Below are 22,598 nucleotides of genomic sequence, written 5' to 3'. Positions count from 1 at the left end.
ATATATAATGTGCAGATTTTTGCTCCTTATGTAGCCTTATAGAACACGGATTGCTTTACAAAAAACAAACAAACAAACAAAAAAACGCACAGAGAGGTTATGATCAGGATTTATCTGGTAGGAATCGTATAAAACTATATCAGAGGATAGGAGAGTAGAGTTAATGTAACTTCACCACCACTGAATATTAATTCATAATCATCTTCTCAGATCAAATCATACTGAAACGCAGTGACTGTTGAACCCCAACTCAAAATTCCCCTAAAATATCCAAGAATCAACCAGACCGAGCCGTATTACTAGTTCAATATCAACTGACACATTTTTGGCCACCTCGCTCGGGAAGTTTCTGCGGCCAAGATCGAACACGCACTGCGCATGCGCACTGAGCAGGAGTCGCTCTCCTGTTCGGGAAATTACTCAGCATCTCCGTTAAGCTATCTAGTCTACTGGAAGTTCATCTACAATGAGAAGCATGTCGAAAACACACGCTGGTGGAGATTTTCGCGTCAAATTACAGTTCAGTGAAGTATGGTGTGTAGTAAATCTCACAGTGCACAGCACAGCTTCCCATCCCTGAACATTTTAGTGTCTTTTCCTGCTCGTAACACACCTGATTCAACTCATCAGCTAATGAGCAGAGCTGAAATGTGTATGTTAGAGCAGGGAAAACAAAACATGTGCAGGAGAGGAAGTTCTCCATGAAGCACCAGGGTTAGGAACCTGTGCCATCCTGCAGTGGAATAAGATAATGTCCAATGGGAAGGTTTGTAAGGAATTATGGAGTAACGCGTCATTTCAAAAGGTGAAGTCTCTCTCTCTCTCTCTCTCTCTCTCTCTCTCTCTCTCTCTCTCTCTCTCTCTCTCTCATAGACAAACATCAGTGTTGTTAACATCAGTGATAGCAGTGAAAGGTTCAGCACATCATGTGCATGCCTTATCTCCCGAGTGCATCGGGTTAAGTCTGTGTAACATCGTTTAACGCCTAGGTTCACGCCAATGCTCGGTGGACATGGATGAGTGCGCGTTTAAGAGACAATGCTGGACCGTTTTTGAATCGCGATCATTAAGGGCTTTTGTTGTAGGTTTCTGTGTAACGTAGCTTCACAACCCTGAGCTTTAAAGACAGGTAGCGCCTTTCGGTGGCCCGATATTAATGTCTGGTTTGTTTGAAGAGAAACTCGAGTGTGTGTATTGGCACACTAGGAGGCCATAAGTATGTGGACACCTGATCATCACAATCACGTGTGATTCTTTCTCAAACCGTTGCCCCAAAGTTGGAAGCACACTATCGTGTATGGGATGTTTTTGTGTGCTGTAGCGTTATATATAATTTCCCTTCACTGGAACTGAGAGGCCCAAACCTGTCCCAGCATGACAATGGACTTGTGCACAAAGGTGGTTAAGAAGTTGAGTGGAAGAACTCGACAGAACCCTGACCTCAACCTCAGTGAACACCTTTGGGATGAACTGGAACTCCCAGACCTCCTCGCCCAGCATCAGTGCCTCACCTCACTAATGAATGAAACCCCCCTACATTTAGTGCAAAGCCTTCCCAGAAGAGTGGAGGGATGTTCAACAAGGATATATGAGTGTTATGGTCAGGTGTCCACATACTTTTGTCCATATATTATTTTTAGTTCAATTGCAAGCCCCAGAGAACGCAATGTGCATATCTTATTGCATGCTCTTTTGCACAAGTTTGTCTTTGTCACATGTGAAATAATTTATTTTTTTTCCGGCATATCCTCAGCCATGATACGTTAAGGGCCTTGCTCAAGGGCCCAACAGTGGCAGGCTTGGCAATACTAGGGTTTGAATCCCTGACCTTCTGATCAGTAATCCAGAGCCTTAACCGCCAAGCCACCACTGCCCCTGTTCAAAGACTATTATCTGAGTGCTATAATTTTCAATAGCTAGATAAAATACATGAAGCATAAATGGTGATCTCTACTTTATCCTTAAATTTAGGAAGAAAAAGAAAACAAAAAGGAAGGAGAAATAAAGATAAGTCCCTGATATCATGCAGTGTGCGCCTGTAAAACGATGAGGAATAACTTTTTCAGAAAGCAAATTTCATACCTAAATGCTAACTTTGACTGTTTCACGTCTTCACCATGAAAAGGAATATGTTTTAATCCTGACTTAGTTTTAACACCGAGAATTTCTGAGAGGAGAGTCAATACGGATCATGCGTAAAAAAAAACTTTTCCTCAGTATTATTAACCAATTTATTTATTTTCTTATCCAAAGCAAAAGTTTAAAAGAAAACCACCATGATTGGAGTTTAGGAGGGAAAAAAAAACCCATACAGAGGTGTTTGTCACTGTGCGCCCGGATGCCATATTAATTCTTACAGCCGGCTATGAGTGGAAGCGCCCGAACAAGAGGGAGGCACCGGCGGCCGCGCGCACGAAAGAAAAGCCTTCACAAAGCGCTAATTGGAGCCTGTGAGCGTCCTGACAGAGCATGGGAGATAGGTTTCAGAGAACCGGGGCTCAGGGGAGAGAGGGGGAGGCGAGGGGGAGAAAGTGAATAGAACCCACGCTTCTTTTCTCAACTCTCTTGCTGCGCTAAAAAGGAGGAGAGGGGGGGAGAGAGAGAGAGAGAGAGAGAGAGAGAGAGAGAGAGAGAGAAAGGAAAAGATGGAGGGGGCTGGGTGCGTGAATGCTGGTCTGATCTTGAATGCCATAGCCAAGTAAGAAAAATTACACAATTTATTGCTCCCTCACCCCATCCCTACACACACACAGACAGGCGCGCGCGCGCACACACGCGCAATTATTCGGTGCTTGCTGCTGCTGAGAGTCGCTTGGTCTCGTTCAGTCCTTTGAATAATAATAATTTAACAAAAAAAAGTGCAATTATTCCGCTCTGTGGAAGAAAACGGACAGTGTCGCGTCTACTGTAACAAAATGGCGTGTAACCAATCACACACAAAAGCGCACTGGATGCTCCCCACCTCTCCTCCTCGTCCTCCCTTCCACATGTCCGACTGATCCGCGGATTTTCCCCTCAAAGTTCCACTTTCCGACGTGGACAAACTGCAGGCTTTGTAAGCGACGGACGCTATAAACTCAATACTGTTGGTCGCAAACTATATAAAGCTTGTGCGTAAAGGCGTCAAATAAACATACATTGTTTATTTTCATTAATGCAGGACGTGCATGTGGTCTCGATATGTAAAAAAACAAACAAACAAAAAAACAAACAAACAAAAAACACGTGCAAATAATGCTTAGGTACGAGTTGGGTGTGGAACAGCTCATTTTTCCATCAAGAGACAGTTCTAAATCTAAATATGACTCCAAACATTTAAAGATCATAAAAATATCATTTTTGTAACTGTTTAATCTATTCCATTCTACTTTGTATGTGGTGTTATGTCCTGAGCCGCACTTGTCTTCACGTGCTCTATCAATATAAAATGACTAGAAATGGCACACGTGACTGAAAATGCAGTGCATTGTTTGTAGAAACGCTTCTTTTTAATAAATAAATAAATAAATAAATAAATAAATAAATAAATAAATAAATAAAAATGAATAAAAGTTGCTTGATATTGTAACCGGGACGGTCTAATTTGCGCTCATAGAAGGTTCTAAGATAACTCTGAAACCTCGTTTGGTCTCATCCACCCTGAAGGATCTAAATCACAGGTTATGGCGTTTTCCATTGTGGAAAAAAAGTTTGCCACGGCTGAAAAACTCGAGTCGTACTTCATGGAGAGTTGTTTATTCAGAGGCAGGAGCGGCACGCGCCCGGCGTACGCGCTTGCAACCGCACCAGCGCCCGAGCGCGAGAGGGGCGTGGACAGAGGGGGAGGGGGGTGAGGGGAACGGGGAGCGCGTGGGCCAGCCTGTCGGTGTATTGAAAAGGCGCGCTGCCTCTCCCTCGTGCTTCAGAAGAAGGTCGGAGAGCTTTGCAAAGCTCGAAGTTCATACCAAGGAATCCTGAGAGCGAGTCACACGCGAACGCCACGAGCGCGACGCGCGGCCACCGGACACTCCAAAAAGAAAAGAAAAGAAAGGCCTCTTTATTTTATATTGTTGTTGCACTTGTGAAGCATCTCTCCGGTTATGGACATCGCAGCCAAGATGGACCTAAGTTTGGAGCAGGCTCAGTTCGTGGCGCCCGCGTGCTTCTTCGCCACCGCCGCATCTCAGAGTCTGAGCCCGAGCGACAGCACCGGCAAGTCAGCATCCAAACAGGCCAAAAGACAGCGCTCGACCTCGCCGGAGCTGCTGCGCTGCAAGCGGCGCCTGAGCTTCGCGGGTTTCGGCTACAGCCTGCCGCAGCAGCAGCCGCACGCCGTGGCGCGGCGCAACGAGCGCGAGCGCAACCGGGTCAAGCTGGTCAACAACGGCTTCGCGACGCTGCGCGAGCACGTGCCCAACGGCGCAGCCAACAAGAAGATGAGCAAAGTGGAGACCCTGCGCTCTGCGGTCGAGTACATCCGCGCCCTGCAGCAGCTGCTCGACGAGCACGACGCCGTGAGCGCAGCCTTCCAGTCGGGCGTCCTGTCTCCCAGCGTCGCGCACAGCTACTCCAACGACATGAACTCCATGGCCGGCTCGCCGGTCTCCTCATATTCCTCTGACGAAGGATCCTACGACCCGCTCAGTCCCGAAGAGCAGGAGCTCCTAGATTTCACCAACTGGTTCTGAACATCAGGTTAGTTTCCTCCCCCTTTTTTTCTTTCCTTCTTCTTCTTCTTATCTTGTTGCACATGTGCACGTGCTGCATGCAGAACTAACGTTACTCATCGTCTTCTTTATTTTCTAGGAAGATTCCGTAGATTGTCAGCACTCACTCCGGAGGTCCGAGTGCGTCCTCCGAGAACACACACGGCACTGCGTCTGCGCTCCCGTCCGGTTGGATAGACCCGAGTTCACAAATATATAGACAGATTGAACCCAAGATGAGAGGCCAAAGCGACACTCATCGGCCAAGTGTCCCGAGCCAAAGGACTTGTAGAGCAGACAAGTGCAAAAAAAAGAAAAAAAAAGAAAAAAGAAAGAAAGTAAATGCGCAGGTGGGCTCGCTACAGCCCAAAGCGCACTGACCCAACAGAACCATTTAAGATGTACTATTTTTCTGAATATGCGATTCTATTTGTTCTTAAACTATGCTAAACCCAATCACAGAGCTGTCCTGTCCTGCACAACAAAATCCCCCGTGTTGATTTAACACCTTCAGCTGGACACACATTAGCACTGGAAGAGTTGATTCAGCACTGCAGGTGTTCATTCAGCACTGGAAGAGTTCACGTGAACTCGGGGATTTTGCTGTAACTCTATGCTTCCAACCCGGCGGAATTTATTATAATGAAGTTCTATTTGTATAAAAAAAAAAAAATCACGTTTTTTCTAAATATATTAAACTATTTTTGTATGTATGTAAGAGATTTATAGATGCTGTTTTTGTACACATTCATTGTAATATGTATATATTTTTGGCTTATACATAAACATATAGCCTAAACACCGTATGTTGCTTATTACCTCTTTGCCTTTTCAGACGTGTAGTCTAAATGCATCTTTTTACGGTTTTAGGCTTGTTGTTGCTTCTGTTGTTCTTGTTTTGTTTTTGTTTTCCTGGAGTTTGACACTCCAGAGTTTGATTTCAGCACCAACGTGTCTTATTTAACGGGAATTACATGTAATATGACTCGGAGTTCACAGTGATCAAAGGTTATGCAGCTATTGTCCAAACCACGGCGGTCTATTTTCTCTCCACACTGCCTGTTTAACTCTGCCTTTACAATATTCGAAGAAGAAGAAGAAGAAGAAGGCGAGGGGAAAATGCCTTACATCCATATTTTTTACACTTTAGTCTCATAATAAAATGAAATAAAAAAATAAAAAAGTTTCTAAAATACTTGTGTCGCTTCTGTGGATTTTCATTCATGCTAAACTAGATATTTATTGAATTCTTTGATGTTTCAATATTTTCATATTTGGAGGGGGTGGATGCTGGGGGGAGGAGGATGGAGGTTGAGGAGGTGGGGGTTATGAGCCTATTTTGGATTACAAAATTTCGGGGGGGGGGGGGGTGGGGGGTGATTGGTTGGATATGTTGCAAAAGGAACAATAAGTGATCTTGGTGTAGTTTCCAACATGCATGAATAACTGAGGGAGAGAGAGAGAGAGAGAGAGAGAGAGAGAGAGAGAGAGTTCAAAGCAATGCTCACTCTACCATTTCACAATAATTTCCCTTATTATTACAATTATATTAGTGTAATTGCCCTCCCAGAGTGTGTTGCTGCTCTGTTATTATTATTATTATTTTTTTTAAAGCCATGGAAGCAATAATAATGAGTCTAGTGGCTCACGGCTATTTATTGTTTTATTCTTATTTAGTTTTTCTATGCCTTCGATTGTTATCCTGGTAGAAGAAACACAATACACATTACCATTACCCATTACCTCATAAGCGAGCAAGCAAACAAACAAACAAATAAAGAAATACATAAATAAACAGATCAGCCTAATATTTAATAGGTAAATAAATAGCTCAATAAATTATGACTCAATGCTTTGATTAAAACTGATTTAAGTGAAAACTGATTTGAAGAAATTGATTGATTGACCAGGTTATGGACTGTGGTGGAGGTTGGACATGACTGTCCTCCTCACTATAGTTATGTCTCTGAGACACTTGCTCTCTAACCTCTCGTCTTATGCCTTTTCCTATGGATAAACAAAAAGCTGTAAATGCCAGGAGACTCGGTGTGGACCCTGGAGTCTCTGTGCACTTTCAGATACGTAGGAATGTCCTGTACACACGTTTCTCCATGCTGTAGTGTGTGTTGTGCGAAGTGGAAAGTTTATTATACACATACGTGTTTATTATAAGTGAAACTTGCTCTGCAGAAGTAGAGGTATCAAACTGAACTTTTCTTTGTCTCTGGATTGGTACCATCAAGGGGGGCATGATCTGTCTCTTTAACTTAGGAAGGTGCACCTTTTATTAAGCTCGAAAGGTCATCAGTGGTCCTTATGGTCCAAGTATATGCACTGAATTAATTGAATTAATTTGAATTTTTTAAAAGGTATAAAGTTAGGAGGTAAAGGTATAAACATGCACCGTTGATGGTACCACGTCGACGACAAGGAGAAGTATAGGTTGGAGCCTGAAAAAGTGTGATATTCCTGTTTAATATTAAATCCCCTGATTTTCCTTCAGGTTGCGTATTTGCCTACACATTGCGCATGCGCACAAAATGGCGAGCAACTGATATTTAAACTAACTTTATTCGGTAACTGCGGTTCGTTCGCTTTGTACTTGTACTCTGCTCTATGACAATAAAGTGGAATCTAATCTAATCTAATCTAATGTAAAAGTGTGCCCGAAAACAATGTAATTAAAGCAATAACTTACATAACTATATTTATTTTGGAGTGTCTTCCTAATATTAGGCGCCACTTCGTGACACTACCGAGGATAACCCGCGCGCGCGCTCCTCTAGTAGAGGCACTCGTTGGGCTTTGTGACAGGTAGCTCGCCGCACGAGCGTGCGTGTTCCGGGGCGCGTGCCTCGCCTCAACGAGCTCGTGGACGGAGAAACCGTGCGCCGCTCGAGTGGAGCACACGTCACGGTGGAAAGGCGCGTGCCTCGTTGAGAGAGCGGCGCGCGACTGAATACCGGCACTCAGCTGAGCCTTCTCCTTGAGACAACAAACAAACTTTCACGCACAAGGGAGACTCTTGTTCACTTTTCCCTACTGAAAAAAAACAAAAAAACAACAGAAACCCTCATAGAATTTGTAATGGCTTTAATGGTTGTAATGGGAATTGTAGCTATTGGTTTTAATGGAAACTGTAATGGTCCCTGTGGGTCTCTACTGGTAATTTGTTGCGTTCTATTGGTGGCACGTTATGTGTAGTGGATACCATTAATGACTAATTATGCTAATGGTTTTAATGGTTAACATCTGATGATTTGTAATGGTATTTGTAGTGGAAGCCATTAGGATTTCTGTGATGGTTTCTATTGCCCCCCCCCGACACAGTTTTATGTCGATACAGTGGTCCTCATGCTTTTTTTTGCACCCCCTGAACGGTACAAGAAATTCCATTGACTCCCAAAGTACAGATTTAATTTTATAAATATAATATTAGAATGAAACACTAGTCGCATTATATCCATGTGTACAATAATATTTTGGCCATATATTGTAGCTATAGAGATTTTAATGCCTGAACTTTCCACTCACACAAAACATTTTATTTCTTAAAACTGGATTTTTATGCAAGTTGAAATGATATAGATGCTGACGTCTTTTTTTCTTTTCTTTTTCTTTTTTCTTTTTTTTTTTTTTGAGTTATTGTGGTTTGGATTAAATCTGTTAAATTGTAATAACCAGTCAAAAACTCTAATAACTCTAAAAACCAAATAGTACAGTGAGTTCAGGTATATTAGGACATCAGGTAAACCGGGACAGTATAATTTAGCATGATTTATTTTCTGTCTTGATAAGTGGAAGTCAAAACACATGTTATGAAGCCCTTGCAGTAAAACTGCTTGAGAGAAATAACATGACTTAATTAAAGTAATAACAAATTAAGTGGGTGTGGTCAGCATCAAACAGGAAGTTGATGCTAAAAATCTTCACCTCAAGGGTCTAAGAATACCATAAGGCTAAACCAGACATCCCAGCCTGCAAAAACTCATTTCAGAGAGGTAGCTCCACCACCACTGCAACCCCCCAAAAATTGATTTTCGGGATATTGTATATAAATTGTGTTCATTAGGGAGCCGCTATCGATATGCGGGAGACTCCCTGAACATCTGGGAAAGGTGGGATGTCTGGATAAACCCTGTGATATATCTCAGCTTGTTAAGAAGTTGGGATCATAGAGCGGGGTCAGCCCTGCATCACTCAAGGGCCCAACAATGGAAGCTTGGTGGTGCTGGAATTTTGAACCCCTGTCTTTCTGAGGCTCTATTGAACGGACACTGCATAAGAATGTGTCCTTGTGTCTTGAGGGATGATTTGTCGAGTTGAGCTGCGTTAGAGGCTCAAAGAGAATGTGGTACCAAGCAGAGTGTGATAAGTCCTTTAAGGTAGGTGGGCACTGGCCTGCTTTTGGCTTTGTAGGCAAGCCTCAGTGTTTAAAACCTGATGCAGGCAGCTAAAGGAAGCCTGTAAAGGGGACATAGCAATGGGATGGCGTGAAAGAACAAGCAGCATTTTGGATCAGTTTTAGAAGTTGGATGGTGCACAGAGGCAGACTTGCCAAGAGCGAGTTGCAGGAGTCCAACCTTCGAGATGACAAAGGACTGAACAAGCACCAGAGTGATCTCCGTGAAGAAGGAAGGCTGGATCGTCTTCATGATGAGAAACCAGTATGACCAAGTCATGGTAGAAACATGAACAGAAAAGGATAGTTGGTTGTTCAGAATCACACAACGTTTTCCTGCATCATCATGTGGTGTGATTTTGGTGTTTTCCAGGGATATTTTGATGTGGGGATACATCAACAGGAATATACGGCAGGTCAGTAGCTTCAGGCGATGAGCTGCAATTCATTGTGAGATGTCCGCCACACAGGAACCGACCAAGTGTCTGAGCAGATGTGGAGTACCTCCATGTCACCTGCTATGACCATCCCTCCATTACCATTACCTGGGCCATTACTTCCAAGTCCAGTGGTTTAGTGGTCCAGGGTGTCCTCCACCTTGTGCTTCAAGCTCCCTGGGATAGGCTCCAGGTTTCCCTGTAACCGTGTGTAGGATAAGCGGTACAGAAAAGGAATGGATGTATTTTATAAAGCAGTGGCTCGTTTACAAACGTGTTCACTTGGCACGTGTGAGGGTGTGCGCCTGCGCAGTTGTCTCTTGTGTTTGGAAGATCGCCTCTTCATTATGCCGTGGATCAATGAGGCAGTCTCTCACTCTCACTCACGCATACACACTAATCCGCTCTGATTGGTTTCCCAGCCCTCTGATGTTCTCCCAGTTAAAATTCATGGGGACATGAGGAGGCTCTCGTTATCACACTGCTCTCGCCTCCTTTTCAGTCCCTTTCAAAGTGCTGCCATCGCTGCCTCTCCAAGTTCTCAAATAGACATTGCAGATGCTAAAGACGAGCGCACTCACCTCCTCCCGAGCACCACGAAAGCTTTTCATGGCTCTCAGGTCCCCTGGCAGAGGGCTGTGGCCATTTTCTTTAGGCTAAACGAGAGGGTTTAGTCCCTCTTTCTCTCTCTCTCTCTTTTCTCTCCTTTCCCTTTGACATACAAATTTCACTCTTTTCTAATGGTGCACTCTTTTGCACTATTTGTCGCAGCTTCCTGTCTGTCTCTCTTTCCCAGCAATTATTTTGCAGAGAGGCAAGATCTCAATGTCCTCGCTTGTTCACTTTAAAAACAGATTATTACCGGTTCTGCAGTAGTCATGCATTATTCATTTTGTCTACAGCAAAAGAGAGACATTACAGAAGAAGAAAAAAAAAAAGTGTTCTGATGGAGATGTAGAGAGTTATCAAGCTGAACATGTTCAGGACCACAGACAGCACTCGCTCTGTGCGGCACACTTCCTGAGGTACGGTTACTCAGCTCAATGGTAGTATGGAAAATTTCTCCCACCGGTGTGTTTGTGTGCATGGATGTTGTGTGAAATCTATGCTTGTGTAACTATGGTTCTTTGAGCTCCTTGGTTGGTGTTGACATCATGGTCGAGGTCAGGATCAACACTGATCAGTTGCATGGAAAGAAAAACATGTTTATTTCATTACAGGTCTGTCATTGAACATTTCTATTTTTAGGAAGACTTACAGTGCATTCCAGGTGAGATCCAGCTCGATAGGGTTCATCAAGAGTACTTAAAATGGCTAAGGGTTTTATCTTCGCTGAAATGGGGTTGCTATGGATATGTATTCATTCATTCATTCATCTTCAGTAAGTGCTTTATCCTGGTCGGGGTGGATCTGGAGGCGATCCTGGGCATAAAGTCTGAATACACCCTGGATAGCAGAACACACATTCACACCTAGGGGCAGCTTAGAGTTTGTGGGGAACCTATATGGACACAGGGAGAACATATGAACCTCTACATCCTGTTTGGAGTTTGCCATGTGACATTTCGGAGACTCAGCAAACATAAAAGTCTCCCAGTTCTGGTGAGACCCAAATTTGATATTTTGGTCTTAACACAAAGTGGAGACTCAGAAGCAGAGTGAGGAAGAGTTTGCAAGAGGTATAATAAATATCACAAAGTGAAATCACAGAGGAAGGGGTCAAAGAATAAACAATCAAATTCAACAGGTTCAGAGGGTAATCCCGGAGGCATCAAGGCACCTAAACACAATCAGTAATAAAAAGGCTTGGAACGTACGCAAAAACAGGGATTCGCAAGACTTCACAACGAACGATTGTTCATGAACTGCTTGAATATGCCTTGAGTCATCCTCATTACAAAGACACATTGGATTTGTTTCTTGCCATTACTCACTAGGCAATCCTGATGTCATGTTCTTGTCATACGTGCGCCAATCCACATTAAGAAGAAAACGAGACAAAAAGTCCAGTATGACTTCTAATAACTCCTTTATTTGAGTTTCACAGACTGAACAGACCACCTTAGGCGCATCATTTGCAGGTCAAAGTTCATCTCGATGAACGGCAAAATGAAACGACCTGCTCCATTGGTGTACCGTGACATTTCTTAAACGAATCATTTTTTTTTTTCACACAGAAAATTGTATTCATGTTCAGTTTTATTGCTGATCGAAGCTGATAAGCGGTAGTGAATAAACGAATATCGTGAGTAAGGTGCACTAGAAGCTGTGACAGGGCATCCTGACAGTATGGCTTGCATGCGATATGGATGCTGCCTTTAAAACATAACACAGCTTTGGTGTTTCTGTCACAGGTTGCTAGAGTCATCCAGCGGGTTGGCAATGACGGAGTTGTGGATGAGGATGAAGAGGGGTAGGTGTGCAAGGAAGTCAAGCAGGTCGAGGGAGCGAAGGCTACGGAGTTCACGCCTGACCTCTTCCTCCTGCTCCTCACGGATCCCCCCTGCCTTCAGCTCCACAAGCAGTTGTTCAGCACTGATACGACCCTGTGGTGCCTCGCTGCCCTCAGACTGGCCCTCCAGCAGGAACAGGAACAACTGCTGCAAAACAAACACACAATGTACGCTTCACATGATGCATTTTACTGCAGATTTCGCTTTCGTGAACTTCCTTCGGTTGTGTTCATCGTACATCGCGTGGTACATAAACCATCTCAATTCTCAAATCTGATTGGTCCGAAAGTGTTGATTAATTCTTTATAACAGCAGCTCTGACACCTCACAGGCTTGCTTACTGTATATTAATGTGCTCGATCTTGTTTCTGTAGTAACAGCGACTTTTAAGGTGGAACAGATTTACAGAAAAACGTGCAAAGTTTTCTGTAAAGGAGACATTTATTGAACATTTATGGAAGGAGTCTCCAGTGTCAGTGCTTTGTAACAGCTTTGTAAGTTTTTTGCTTTCCTGTTAACATGACAAGAAGCTGATGAGGGAAGCATTGTTTATAGGTACTATACTACCTGAGGTTCTAGCTTGTTGTTTCAGAAAAAAAAAAACTGCTAGCAGGGTTTTTTTTGCATGCTTTAAAGATTTGCTTTAATCTCTAAGATGTTAACACTGTAATATACTTAACTTTATAACATATTACATTTTGATAAACATGCTTGTTCCAGGGGGCACGTTGGATTAGTGTTTAGTACGCTTGCCTCACACTTCCATGGTCGGGGGTTCGAATCCTGCCTCCACCCTGTGTATGTAGAGCTTGCATTTTCTCCCCGTGCTTTGGGGGTTTCCTCCAGGTACTTCGGTTTCCTCCCCCAGTCCAAAGACATGCATTGTAGGCTGATTGGCGTGTCTAAATTGTGTAAACTGGTGTGCGATTGCGCCCTTAGATGGGTTGGCACCCCACCCAGGGTTGGCTCCCTGGGATAGGCTCCAGGCTCCCCCATGACCTTGTCCATGGATGGATGGATGGATGGATGAACTAAATGGTGAGTGTTGGGATTTAGTTTGAAATAATACAAGTTAATCTTAAACTAAACGTACAGACACTAACCCCGCCCCTAACCCAAACGTTATAACTTTGTATTAAGTTGTACAAATTGCTACAAATTTGTGAACAGAAGTGCGAACTGAATCATGTTGTTGAGTTCATTACACCCAGAAAGTACCCTTTTCCGTATGAAACGTTGCTGTTTTGTGGTTCTTTCACTGTTCATCTAGGAGACCTCCGCAGCATGCCTTTACAAATTCTAAGCCTCGTTATCAAGAATAAATGCTACCAAGAAAAGTGTGAGTAATGTGTGCGTGCAAACTACTGACTAAGTTCAGTGTGAATCTCATCGTTTCTCATGTCTTGGCTCATTTGAATTTAAGGAGAATGACACAGACTGGGAATGTGTTTACAGCAACTTCATCACAACTTAGTGGAGAAGGCTGGTTAGAAGAGGCTAATGTGTTCATTACCTGTGTGTGTGTGTGTGTGTGTGTGCCCCCATTCAGACGTGTGTCTGAAGAGGCTCGAGTTACAGCAGCTTGTTCTGGCTCTTCTGTAAGTGCACCTGTTTGCACAGTTAAATGCATCCAAGGTAATGACTAAGGCTGTGTGTGTGTGTGTTTCCTATAATCCCATGGCAATATGCCCACTCCCCTCTTCACTCCTCCCAATAACAATTCCACCTCATGCTTGCTCTGTAATTAGCCGGCCCTTTCTCCGCTCACCCTAAGAACTGGCAGCGGGGGCTCAACTTCCCTCAGCGGCCCCTTTTTAGACACAGGCTTTCAAAGTCTCCTCTCCTTTCCACGTCCTCTGTGTTCAGCGTGTCCGACCGGCCCTTGCTCTTCAATGGCCACTCTATATGCCTCATCTGAGGTGAGCTGGGTGTCTTTACTTGATTACAGAGCGCATAGCACTGGCCGTACACCGCCGGCTACTTTAATGAGATTACCGCTTGTAATCTGTGAATAAAGGAGAGAAGAGGAGGAGAGGAAGCAAGGAAGGTAGAGCGCAAAACCCTACTTCTCTTCTCAATTCTCGCTCGTGCACGGCTAGTTTTTCATTTCAAATTGCCCTTCAAAGCGTTTAGCGGTCTTTATTTCACTGTAATTAGCCTGCCGTCCCAGCCTAAGTTGAGAGAGGTTGGTGGGGTGGGGTGGGGGGGGTGGGGGGGGGGGGGGGTTGGGTTGAGAAATTTGAACATATAAATGAGGAAGGAGAGGGATGCTTATATTTAAAATTGTAATGAACACAAATAATGTACCTTTGCTTTGTACAGCTTCATCTCCAAAGACTTGAAGTCCATCTTGCTAATGAGAGACCGCATGAAATCACTGTAAAAAAACAACATGATGTTATTGGTGAGGATTTCTTCATTTCTTTTCAGACACTTAACCCGGGATGGGTCAAAGCATACTTGTTCTACTCCGGGTCACAGGGAGCCTTGAGCCTATCCCAGGAGACATGCGGCACAAGGCGGGGGACATCCTGGATGGGGTGACAACCCATCGCAGGGCACAATCACACACACTCACATGCCACAAACAATTTAGAGATGCCTATTGTCCTACAACACATGCCTTTGGACTGTTGGAGGAAACCGGAGTACACGAAGGAAATCCCTGAAGCATGGGGAAAATATGCAAGCACCACGCACACAGGGCAGAAGCGGGAGTTGAACCCCCAATGCTGGAGGCATGAGCCAACCGTGCTAACCACTGAGCCACCATGTCCTCCTGGACAACCCATGGATGAATGGAATTTCAAGCTGGTCGGCTGCTGTAGACAAAAAAATCGAACATCGTAAAATAATTCTTTGGTCGTGAGTTGAGATTGGTGTCTTAGTGACACATTATGTGACATGATGACCAAAGACAGCAGATGAGAAAGTTTTGTCAGTGATTAAAATCCCAGAGTGTACAAGGTACATCTAAAATCCACCAACAGGACGACAGAAATCTCACGGGACATCTACAAACACAGTAGTAGCAATGTAGCAGGGTAGTAATGGTGAAACTGGTGATCTTCTTTAGTCACAGGTCTATCGTTAGAAGATCGTCATCATGTAATCCGACGTATAACAGACTATCGTGCAGTCTGTTATAGATTTTATTTGGATCATCTCGTACAGCATGATAAGTCATAATTACTAATTAAAAGATTGTTGAGATTGAATAAAAAATATGGCTGATTTTGGCGGGTACTCTTTTGGTGAAGGGAAGGGGAGGGGGGTGTAGAGCAGTTGCTGTTGATGGTAAAGTGTTCTGAGCCCATTGTGGTTGCTCATCACTGTCTGTCCCTTAAACAAAGATCCCGGACACAAGGCCAACCCACCATGATAACGATAAAAACTGCCCCAGTGCAAGGCGTAGGGTGGATGAGGGATGGGGTGGTTGTTGGGGACACGCTGCAGTATGACTACTCGCTGACCGAAACACACACACACACCAGATAATTACCCCTAGACATAAGCCATTCATTTTGGGACAGAGCTCTGCTGTCCAGCGTGTGGCATGGCGACGGTCAGCCCCCGTTTTTTTAACAAGAGCATGCTGGGAGGAGAATTGCTTCTGTGGAGGTTGAGGGGGGTGGGCTTTTTGACGAGAACGAGGATGGACAGGCCAGCTAATGATCATTAATTGCTCTGCAGTGTGGATATGTGTGAGTCCGTTTGTGTCCCTCTAGTCCCTGCACAGACAGAGAGGGGGATAATGGTAGCTCTAACCCAGTTCTATTGTTGGGGTGCCCGCCACTGCCAGCCTCAGTAGACCCCACGCTTACGTAATGGGCCAAATTTTGGTGGTCTCTTGTGTCTTTTTGTTTCATTAGGGGGTTACATCAGAGGCGGGAAGTGTGTGTGTGTGTGTGTGTGTGTGTGTGTGTGTGTGTGTGAATGGAGAATGTGGCGGTAATAATGACCCAGTTAATGTTTTGCAGCAAAAGAATACGAATAAGCGTGAGTTGCTTTCTATGAGCAATACAACAATTTTGAGACCTTTTAAGCAAAAAGAGAGAGAAAATTTAATGATTGTGTCTGAAGTTTTCTGCTGAATTGGCACAATTAATGCACCCATACATATTTACCGTCTCTAGATGGTATGGGTTCATGGGCAATTAATTGACAAAGAAAGATATACCTACTTAAGATCTGTTCAGAAGACTTAATTTACACATTTGACTGGCAGTGTTCTATTATCCTTTTATATTTATTGCAGTATTGCACGAGGCTCGGTATCGGGGCCGCTTTAATTCTCTCTCTTCGTGATGCCACTTGGGTATGTAGTTTCTAAACATGGAGTTAACTTACAGAGCTATGTCGACATTATGCAATTTCATCTGTCTAACAACAATCCCCTACAAAATAAACAAGGACAAAGCTAAAATTCATGCGCAAAGGGCGAAAACTAATAAAAGCTAGTCTTAAAAAATAAAGGCTATATATTTATATCTATCTATCTATCTATCTACACACACACAGTTGCAATGAAAATGATTCAACCCCCATTGCAAAACAGATTTATTGTCAGAATTTAGACTTTCAGCGGTTTGCGATGAACAAATCAAACAGAAGCAGTTGAAATAGTTCGACACGACGAATGCTTCAAGCGGTTTCCCAAAATTCAACTGAAAATGCAACTTATAATGATTTCTCCAGTCTCAAAATCAACATTCAACCCCTTCATGGCGAGCATCTTTAGTACTTAGTAGAGCTAATTTTGCTGTTATGACCTGCTGCAAACGAGATGCAGAGCCAGACACCAGCTTCTGGCAGCGCTCCTGAGGAGTCTTATCCCATTCCTCATGAGCAATGGCGTCAAGTTCAGTAATATTCTCGGGTTTGTGTGCTGCAGCCGCCTTCTTCAAATCCCACCAGAGATTTTCTATGGGGCTCAAGTCAGGTGACTGTGATGGCCCTGTAGAATCTTCCAGAACTTCTTCTGCAACTAAGCCTTGGTGGAATTTGAGGTTTGCTTGGGATGATTGTCCTGTTGGAAGGTTCAATGATGCCCAAGCTTCAGCTTCCTCACAGACGGCATGATGTTTTCTCCTAGGATTTCCTGATACTAACCCGAACCCATCTCGCCTTCCACACGCTGCAGGTTTCCAGTGCCAGAGGATGCAAAGCAGCCCCAGAGCATCACCGAGCCTCCACCATGCTCGACTGTGTACAGAGTGTTCTTTCTTCATTCTTCTTCCTCCAGACGTACCGCTGATCCATCCTGCAGAAAAGTTCCAGTGTTGTTTCATCGCTCCACAGAACAGAATCACAAAACTTCTGTCTCTTATTTATATGATTTTGAGCGACTTTTCTTGTGCTTTTGGGTCAGTGGTGCTGAACGTCTTGGAGTTCTGGCATGGAAACCTTCTGCGTTTAGTACACGCCTTACTGTGCTCACTGAATCCTCAGAGCCTGTTACACCAAGTCTTCCTGCAGGTCTTTTACAGTCACTCGAGGGTTTTTCACAACCTGCCTTCTCACAAATCTGCTTGCAGCCATCGATAGCTTCCTTTTTCTGCCCCGTCCAGGTATTTCATACGTTTTCTACCCCTATGTGTTCCAGCTCAAGCACACCTGCTGCAACTAATGAAGCCCTTGATTTTTAGGAAGCATCATTCCCATACACATTTATTTATTTAGGAAGCCCCATAAGTCAGCCAAGTGAATTTTTTTTAATGTCTTCAGTTATGTAACGTTTATGAAACACGTATACAAAGGTTTTTATTTTATTTTATTAATTAACGAGCACAGATCAGCACTTTGTCTAGGGTCAAATCAATATCTGGGTTCAGTGGCGGTTTATAAAAAGAGGCCACACAATGTAACTGTCACTATTGTAGCCTTGCTATAGAAACACACTTGCCCCTTTTCATTTGTTTAATGGCTGCTCCTCTAGCCTGGTCAAAGAGCTAAGCTCACAAAGCACGCAGTGCACTAAATTAGCAAGGAGGCATGACCCCAGGATACACACACACACACACACACACACACACACACACACATACATATACTGTATGTACAGCATGAGTTTGCACAAATGCACATAACACATTCAGTGATTCTTAGCCACCCACCCATCCACTCACACACACACACACATGACCTCACACACACTCTCACATGACCCGCCAGACTCAGAAACAGTTAAGGGCCCATAAAACACCTCGACTAAAGAAAGAGTCTGTGTGTGGGAATCTCTGGCATATGGGTTGTAATCCAGACTTGCCGCACAGCCTCATCACTCTAATGCACTTCAGGTTACAGAGCTGACCGCCCAGCTCGGTCTAGGTCAACTGCCGAGGGTCACTCACACACACACACACACACACACACACACACACACACACACACACACACACACACACACACACACACACATATTGAGACAAACATTTGCTATTAATAATAATAATAATAATAATAATAATCATCATCATCATCATCATACAGGACATCATATCTTACACAAGTGCACCAACACGCTAGCTCTTTCACAACCAAACACACACACACACACTTTTGTATGTTTTCCATTGTCAATTGTCACAAGTGTGTTATGTATCAGTATTCGACCCACGATACTCACTCTAGTGTGGCTATCTTCTGTGCCAGACTGGCAACGACGGCAAAGAGACGCAAATCCGTCAGACCCTCAGTCACGCTGAAATCAACCAGCTCTAGAATCTGAGAGGAAGAGGAAAAAAAAAAAAGACAGAAAAAAATGAGACAGGGAGCTTTTTAAATATCCCATAAATTCCTGCTTGTTTTTGTACTTCCTGGATATCCATGTGTCTTTCAAACTTGAAAAACAATGTGTAGAATTGAGTTTAATAATCTTGTAATAGGGAATACTACATACATTTGACTATATTCAATATATTTGATATATTTCTGCAGTGAGTAGGAGCAGAATGTGAATAAGAGTCCTGGGAATGTCTTTATGATTACAGCAGCAGTCCTACAGTATCCGAGTGTGAAGTATGTGACTTTTGTGATCGTAAAGCCAAAATAATGCATAAGCTACGTTATAATCTTGGTGTTTCCATGACTGTAGGTAGATCTCGTCTTTCACACCCTCTTCCTTTGCTCTGCTACAGTCATGTTAGCGCAGTCATGTTCAGTTCTGAGCATGACAATAACAAATAGGTGAAAACGGGAATAAAATTGGCTTACGAGTTATACGAGTATATAACTATAACACGTGATAAACGGGTGTTGGATGGTGCGTTGTGGGATGTTTTAGTCATTCCCAGTAAACTACAGGAATCTGGAAATTTCCTGAAGAACTGTGGGATTGATCTACTCTGGTTTTGCCTCATTTGTGTTGATGTGATGGTAGGAGATACAGTAAAATATAACTATACATGCTCGATTAAAACTTTATATATATATATATAAAGTTTTAATATATATATTTATATATATATATATTATATAACTGAAGGGCATAGACTGATGTTGGCTAGTTTATATGTTTTCTTAAACTGGAACTTGCAGAGTTTTGCACTAAGTCAAGTTTGATGTAAAAGTAATAGCAGCTTGTACAACCCCAATTCCCAAAAAAGTTGGGACGCTGTGTGAAATGTAAACAAAAATAGAATGCAATTATTTGCAAATTTCATGAACCCATATGTTATTCACAAAAGAACACAAAAAATATATAAAAATGTTTAATCTGAGGAAATGTACCGTTTTAAGGGAGAAAATGTTCCCAGTTAACCTCCAGCTGTTTCTTTTTAGTAACACTTACTTTTCCAGCCTTTTGTTGTCCTCGTCCCAACTTTTTTTTTTTTTTGAGAAGTGTTGCGGCTATGAAATTCAAAACTACCTTTGAATTTTTTTTTTCTTTTACTTAAATATGATTTACATTTGACATGTTTTCTACGCTCTATTGCGAATAACATATGGGTTTATGAGATTTGCAAATCATTGCATTCTGTTTCCATTTTACTTACATTTTACACAGCGTCCCAACTCTTTTGGAATTGGGGTTGTATGTTTACATAAGCTTAGAGGCAACTTAATTGCCAACTTTACCATGTATAGTAAGAAGAGTAGCTTAAGTAATAATATTTAAAATAGATGTCAGGACCCTGTACACATAGATTTCCTCCTCTTCAGTCAGCAGTTCTGGAGGAATGATCTCCTTTAGAGCCAGCAGTACTTGAAAGCACGATAGATAGCCATCACCATCACTGTCCACCTGCAGAGATGTTACCACTTTTATCCACCACTTCAGAGAAAAAAATAATTTCAACCAACAAGACATTCAGCACGTCAGGTTTAACGGACATCATCACAAAATTGATCGAATAGTAAATGGTGAGATATTAGCACTGGAACTAAATTATATCAGCATGCATCTCCTTTCCCCCCTTTGCCTAATCAGGGGTGGACAAATGATAAAATCATTAGCTAGCCTACTGTGCAAGTAAAATCTACTGCACTGTGCACACACACTCACTGCAGGCAGCAAAATGGCGGACACTGAGCTCGTATCCACGCAGCTCACCGTCGAGTCTTTAGTCAAGGAGCTCAAAACATTCAGAAAGGACATGACTGTGAAGTTCGTTGCACTTCTAAATAAGTCTTTGGATCCGATTCGTTCCTCAATCGAATCGATTGGTACAACCCTGGCAACACAGGCAGCAATCATCAGAGAGATGGAAACGGGCCTCTCAGAGCATAGCGACCGAATAATTCAGCTAGAGCATGATGTAAAACCTCTTCAGTCAAATCTGACGCGTATAGAAATGTTCAACATGGCGCTCAAAGCCAACGGAGAAGACCTGAGATCTCGCTCAAAGAGCCAAAACATATGTATGGTAGGCCTACCTGAGGGCATTGAAGGAACGCATGCTAGGGCGTTCATAACCAACCTGTTCTCTGAACTTCTTGGCGACTCCATTTTGGAATCACCGCTAGCTGGACCGCACCCATAGAACGAGAATCAAGATCAAGAGCCTACTTTACAAGCAAGGAATACGTTTTGGGATGCTGTATCCTGCTCGCCTCCGAGTCAGCTGTGACGGAGTGGAATGGTTTTTTGATTCCTCAGAGGCAGCGGAGTCGTTTTATCACCGGAACTTTCCTAATTAAGTCATGGACTGATACTGGCGCTTTTATGAAACGGGTTGGCGAACTAAACAGGTACACGCAGCTGTAATCACCTGAAACTCGGTGGCAGTGGAACCTGAGTGGTTAAGACATTGGGCTACTGATCAGAAGGGCATGTGTTCAAACCCCGGCACTACCAAGCTGTTGGGCCCTTGGGAAAGGCCCTTAACCCTCAACTGCTCCGATGTACATAATGAGATAAATGTCAGTCGCCATGGTGTCGGCCAAATGCCGTAAATGTAAAGACAATATGGAGTTTCCGTGTGATCTCATCTTTTACAACTGTGCTTAAGCGAAACCAGACTGTTACACCAACGTCCCAGTAATATCCTTGCTTTATTTTGATGCTGCTCATATATCTCCAAACTGTATAGTGTATTGGTCACATGTTGTTAATTCTTCGGTGAACGTTTACATATATGCTGTACCACCTTGACTTCGATGCCAGTGCCCTCTCTTGGCGGGCTCGTTATATGACTCGCCAAATGTAACTTTGTAAGTCATGGACACGTCAAGAGGCACCGCTATTTTAATACACAAATGGATAAAGTTTGTTCCACATAAAGTATTCTCCAATCCTGGCAGTCGATATATAATAGTGTCTGGGACTTTTTACCAAACACTTGTTATATTAGCTAGCGTTTATGCGCCTAACAATGATAATCCGGCATTTACGACTACGCTTTATTCTCGTGGGTGGGAAGCTTAATTGTACGTTTAACCCAAATTTAGATCGTTCACAGCCTAAGACATTGGCTACTAGGTCAATGTCTAAGACCTTCTCATCTCTCATGGATCAGTTAGGGTGTGTAGACCCCTGGCGCTTTTTTTAACCGAATGTCCACCATGTTTATTCGCACATTGATTACTTCTTTGTAGATAAAGTTCTATTATCTTTAGTTAAATCCACAGAATAGTCAGACTATGCCTCACATACTATTTTACTATTGGGCAGCTAACATTCAAACAATTTATACATGGTGTAACTCCCTAGAAGTTAACTGGGGTGTGACAGAAGCTAGCTCTCGGGTGTCTTCTTCGCTACCTGCGTTATTTTTCGACTCTAATTTGCAGTGCCCCTCTAAGTACACTCAGAACCCGATTATGCTCTCCTCTTTAAGAATCTGGAAACAGTTTCGCCGGCATTTTAGATGCGATAGACTGTCCACTCTCATGCCCATGTGTCGTAACCGTCTATTCGTACCTCCTACTCTAGGTTCGACTTTTGCACAGCTCAGAGAGAAGGGCTTATTGTCGTTTTAAGATCTTTTCTCCAGCCACACATTTGTGTCATTTAACGACTTGTGAAGTCGATTTAATATTTCTAAATCCAATCTATTTCGTTATTTTCAATTACGTGACTTCACAAACACACTTTGCTTCCTTCCCTCACCAACCAGAGAAAGAGTTAGGTAGAAGATATAATGTCCGAAATCACACAGCAGTATAACATGAATATATG

General features: G+C 43.1%; 2 protein-coding genes across 5 annotated transcripts in view; one reads left to right on the top strand and one right to left on the bottom strand.

Annotated features, from left to right (window-relative positions):
* The first annotated feature begins 3,849 nt into the window (after positions 1–3,849).
* On the top strand, positions 3,850–5,880 carry ascl1a (achaete-scute family bHLH transcription factor 1a). The gene is made up of 2 exons (XM_017493822.3): positions 3,850–4,674; positions 4,786–5,880. Exon 1 carries the CDS (start codon positions 4,080–4,082, stop codon positions 4,665–4,667), a length of 588 nt encoding a protein of 195 aa, XP_017349311.1. The 5' UTR covers positions 3,850–4,079; the 3' UTR covers positions 4,668–4,674; positions 4,786–5,880.
* Positions 5,881–11,520: 5,640 nt separating this feature from the next.
* LOC108279443 (uncharacterized) overlaps positions 11,521–22,598 on the bottom strand; it is a 69,562-nt gene continuing 58,484 nt past the window's right edge. For 2 of the 4 annotated variants that reach the window (XM_017493696.3, XM_017493697.3), the window contains 4 exons: positions 20,112–20,222; positions 18,606–18,703; positions 14,285–14,354; positions 11,522–12,124 (listed from right to left, as the gene is read on the bottom strand). In XM_017493696.3, the coding sequence (XP_017349185.1) occupies positions 11,873–12,124; positions 14,285–14,354; positions 18,606–18,703; positions 20,112–20,222 (531 nt within the window). In that variant the 3' untranslated portion in view covers positions 11,522–11,872. Of the gene's footprint in view, positions 12,125–14,284; positions 14,355–18,605; positions 18,704–20,111; positions 20,223–22,598 lie in introns of all 4 variants that reach the window. The other 2 variants (XM_017493698.3, XM_053688049.1) reach the window with 2 other exon arrangements.

This window comes from Ictalurus punctatus, chromosome 19 (genome assembly GCF_001660625.3).
Source record: "Ictalurus punctatus breed USDA103 chromosome 19, Coco_2.0, whole genome shotgun sequence".
In the NCBI taxonomy this organism is placed as follows: Eukaryota; Metazoa; Chordata; class Actinopteri; order Siluriformes; family Ictaluridae; genus Ictalurus; species Ictalurus punctatus.
Note: the sequence above shows the minus strand (reverse complement) of the source record. Positions and strands in the feature narration are given on the sequence as shown.

Bases quoted from the DNA above. Each gene is read 5' to 3' on its own strand.
- ascl1a (XM_017493822.3), top strand. From the start codon at position 4,080: ATGGACATCGCAGCCAAGATGGACCTAAGTTTGGAGCAGGCTCAGTTC.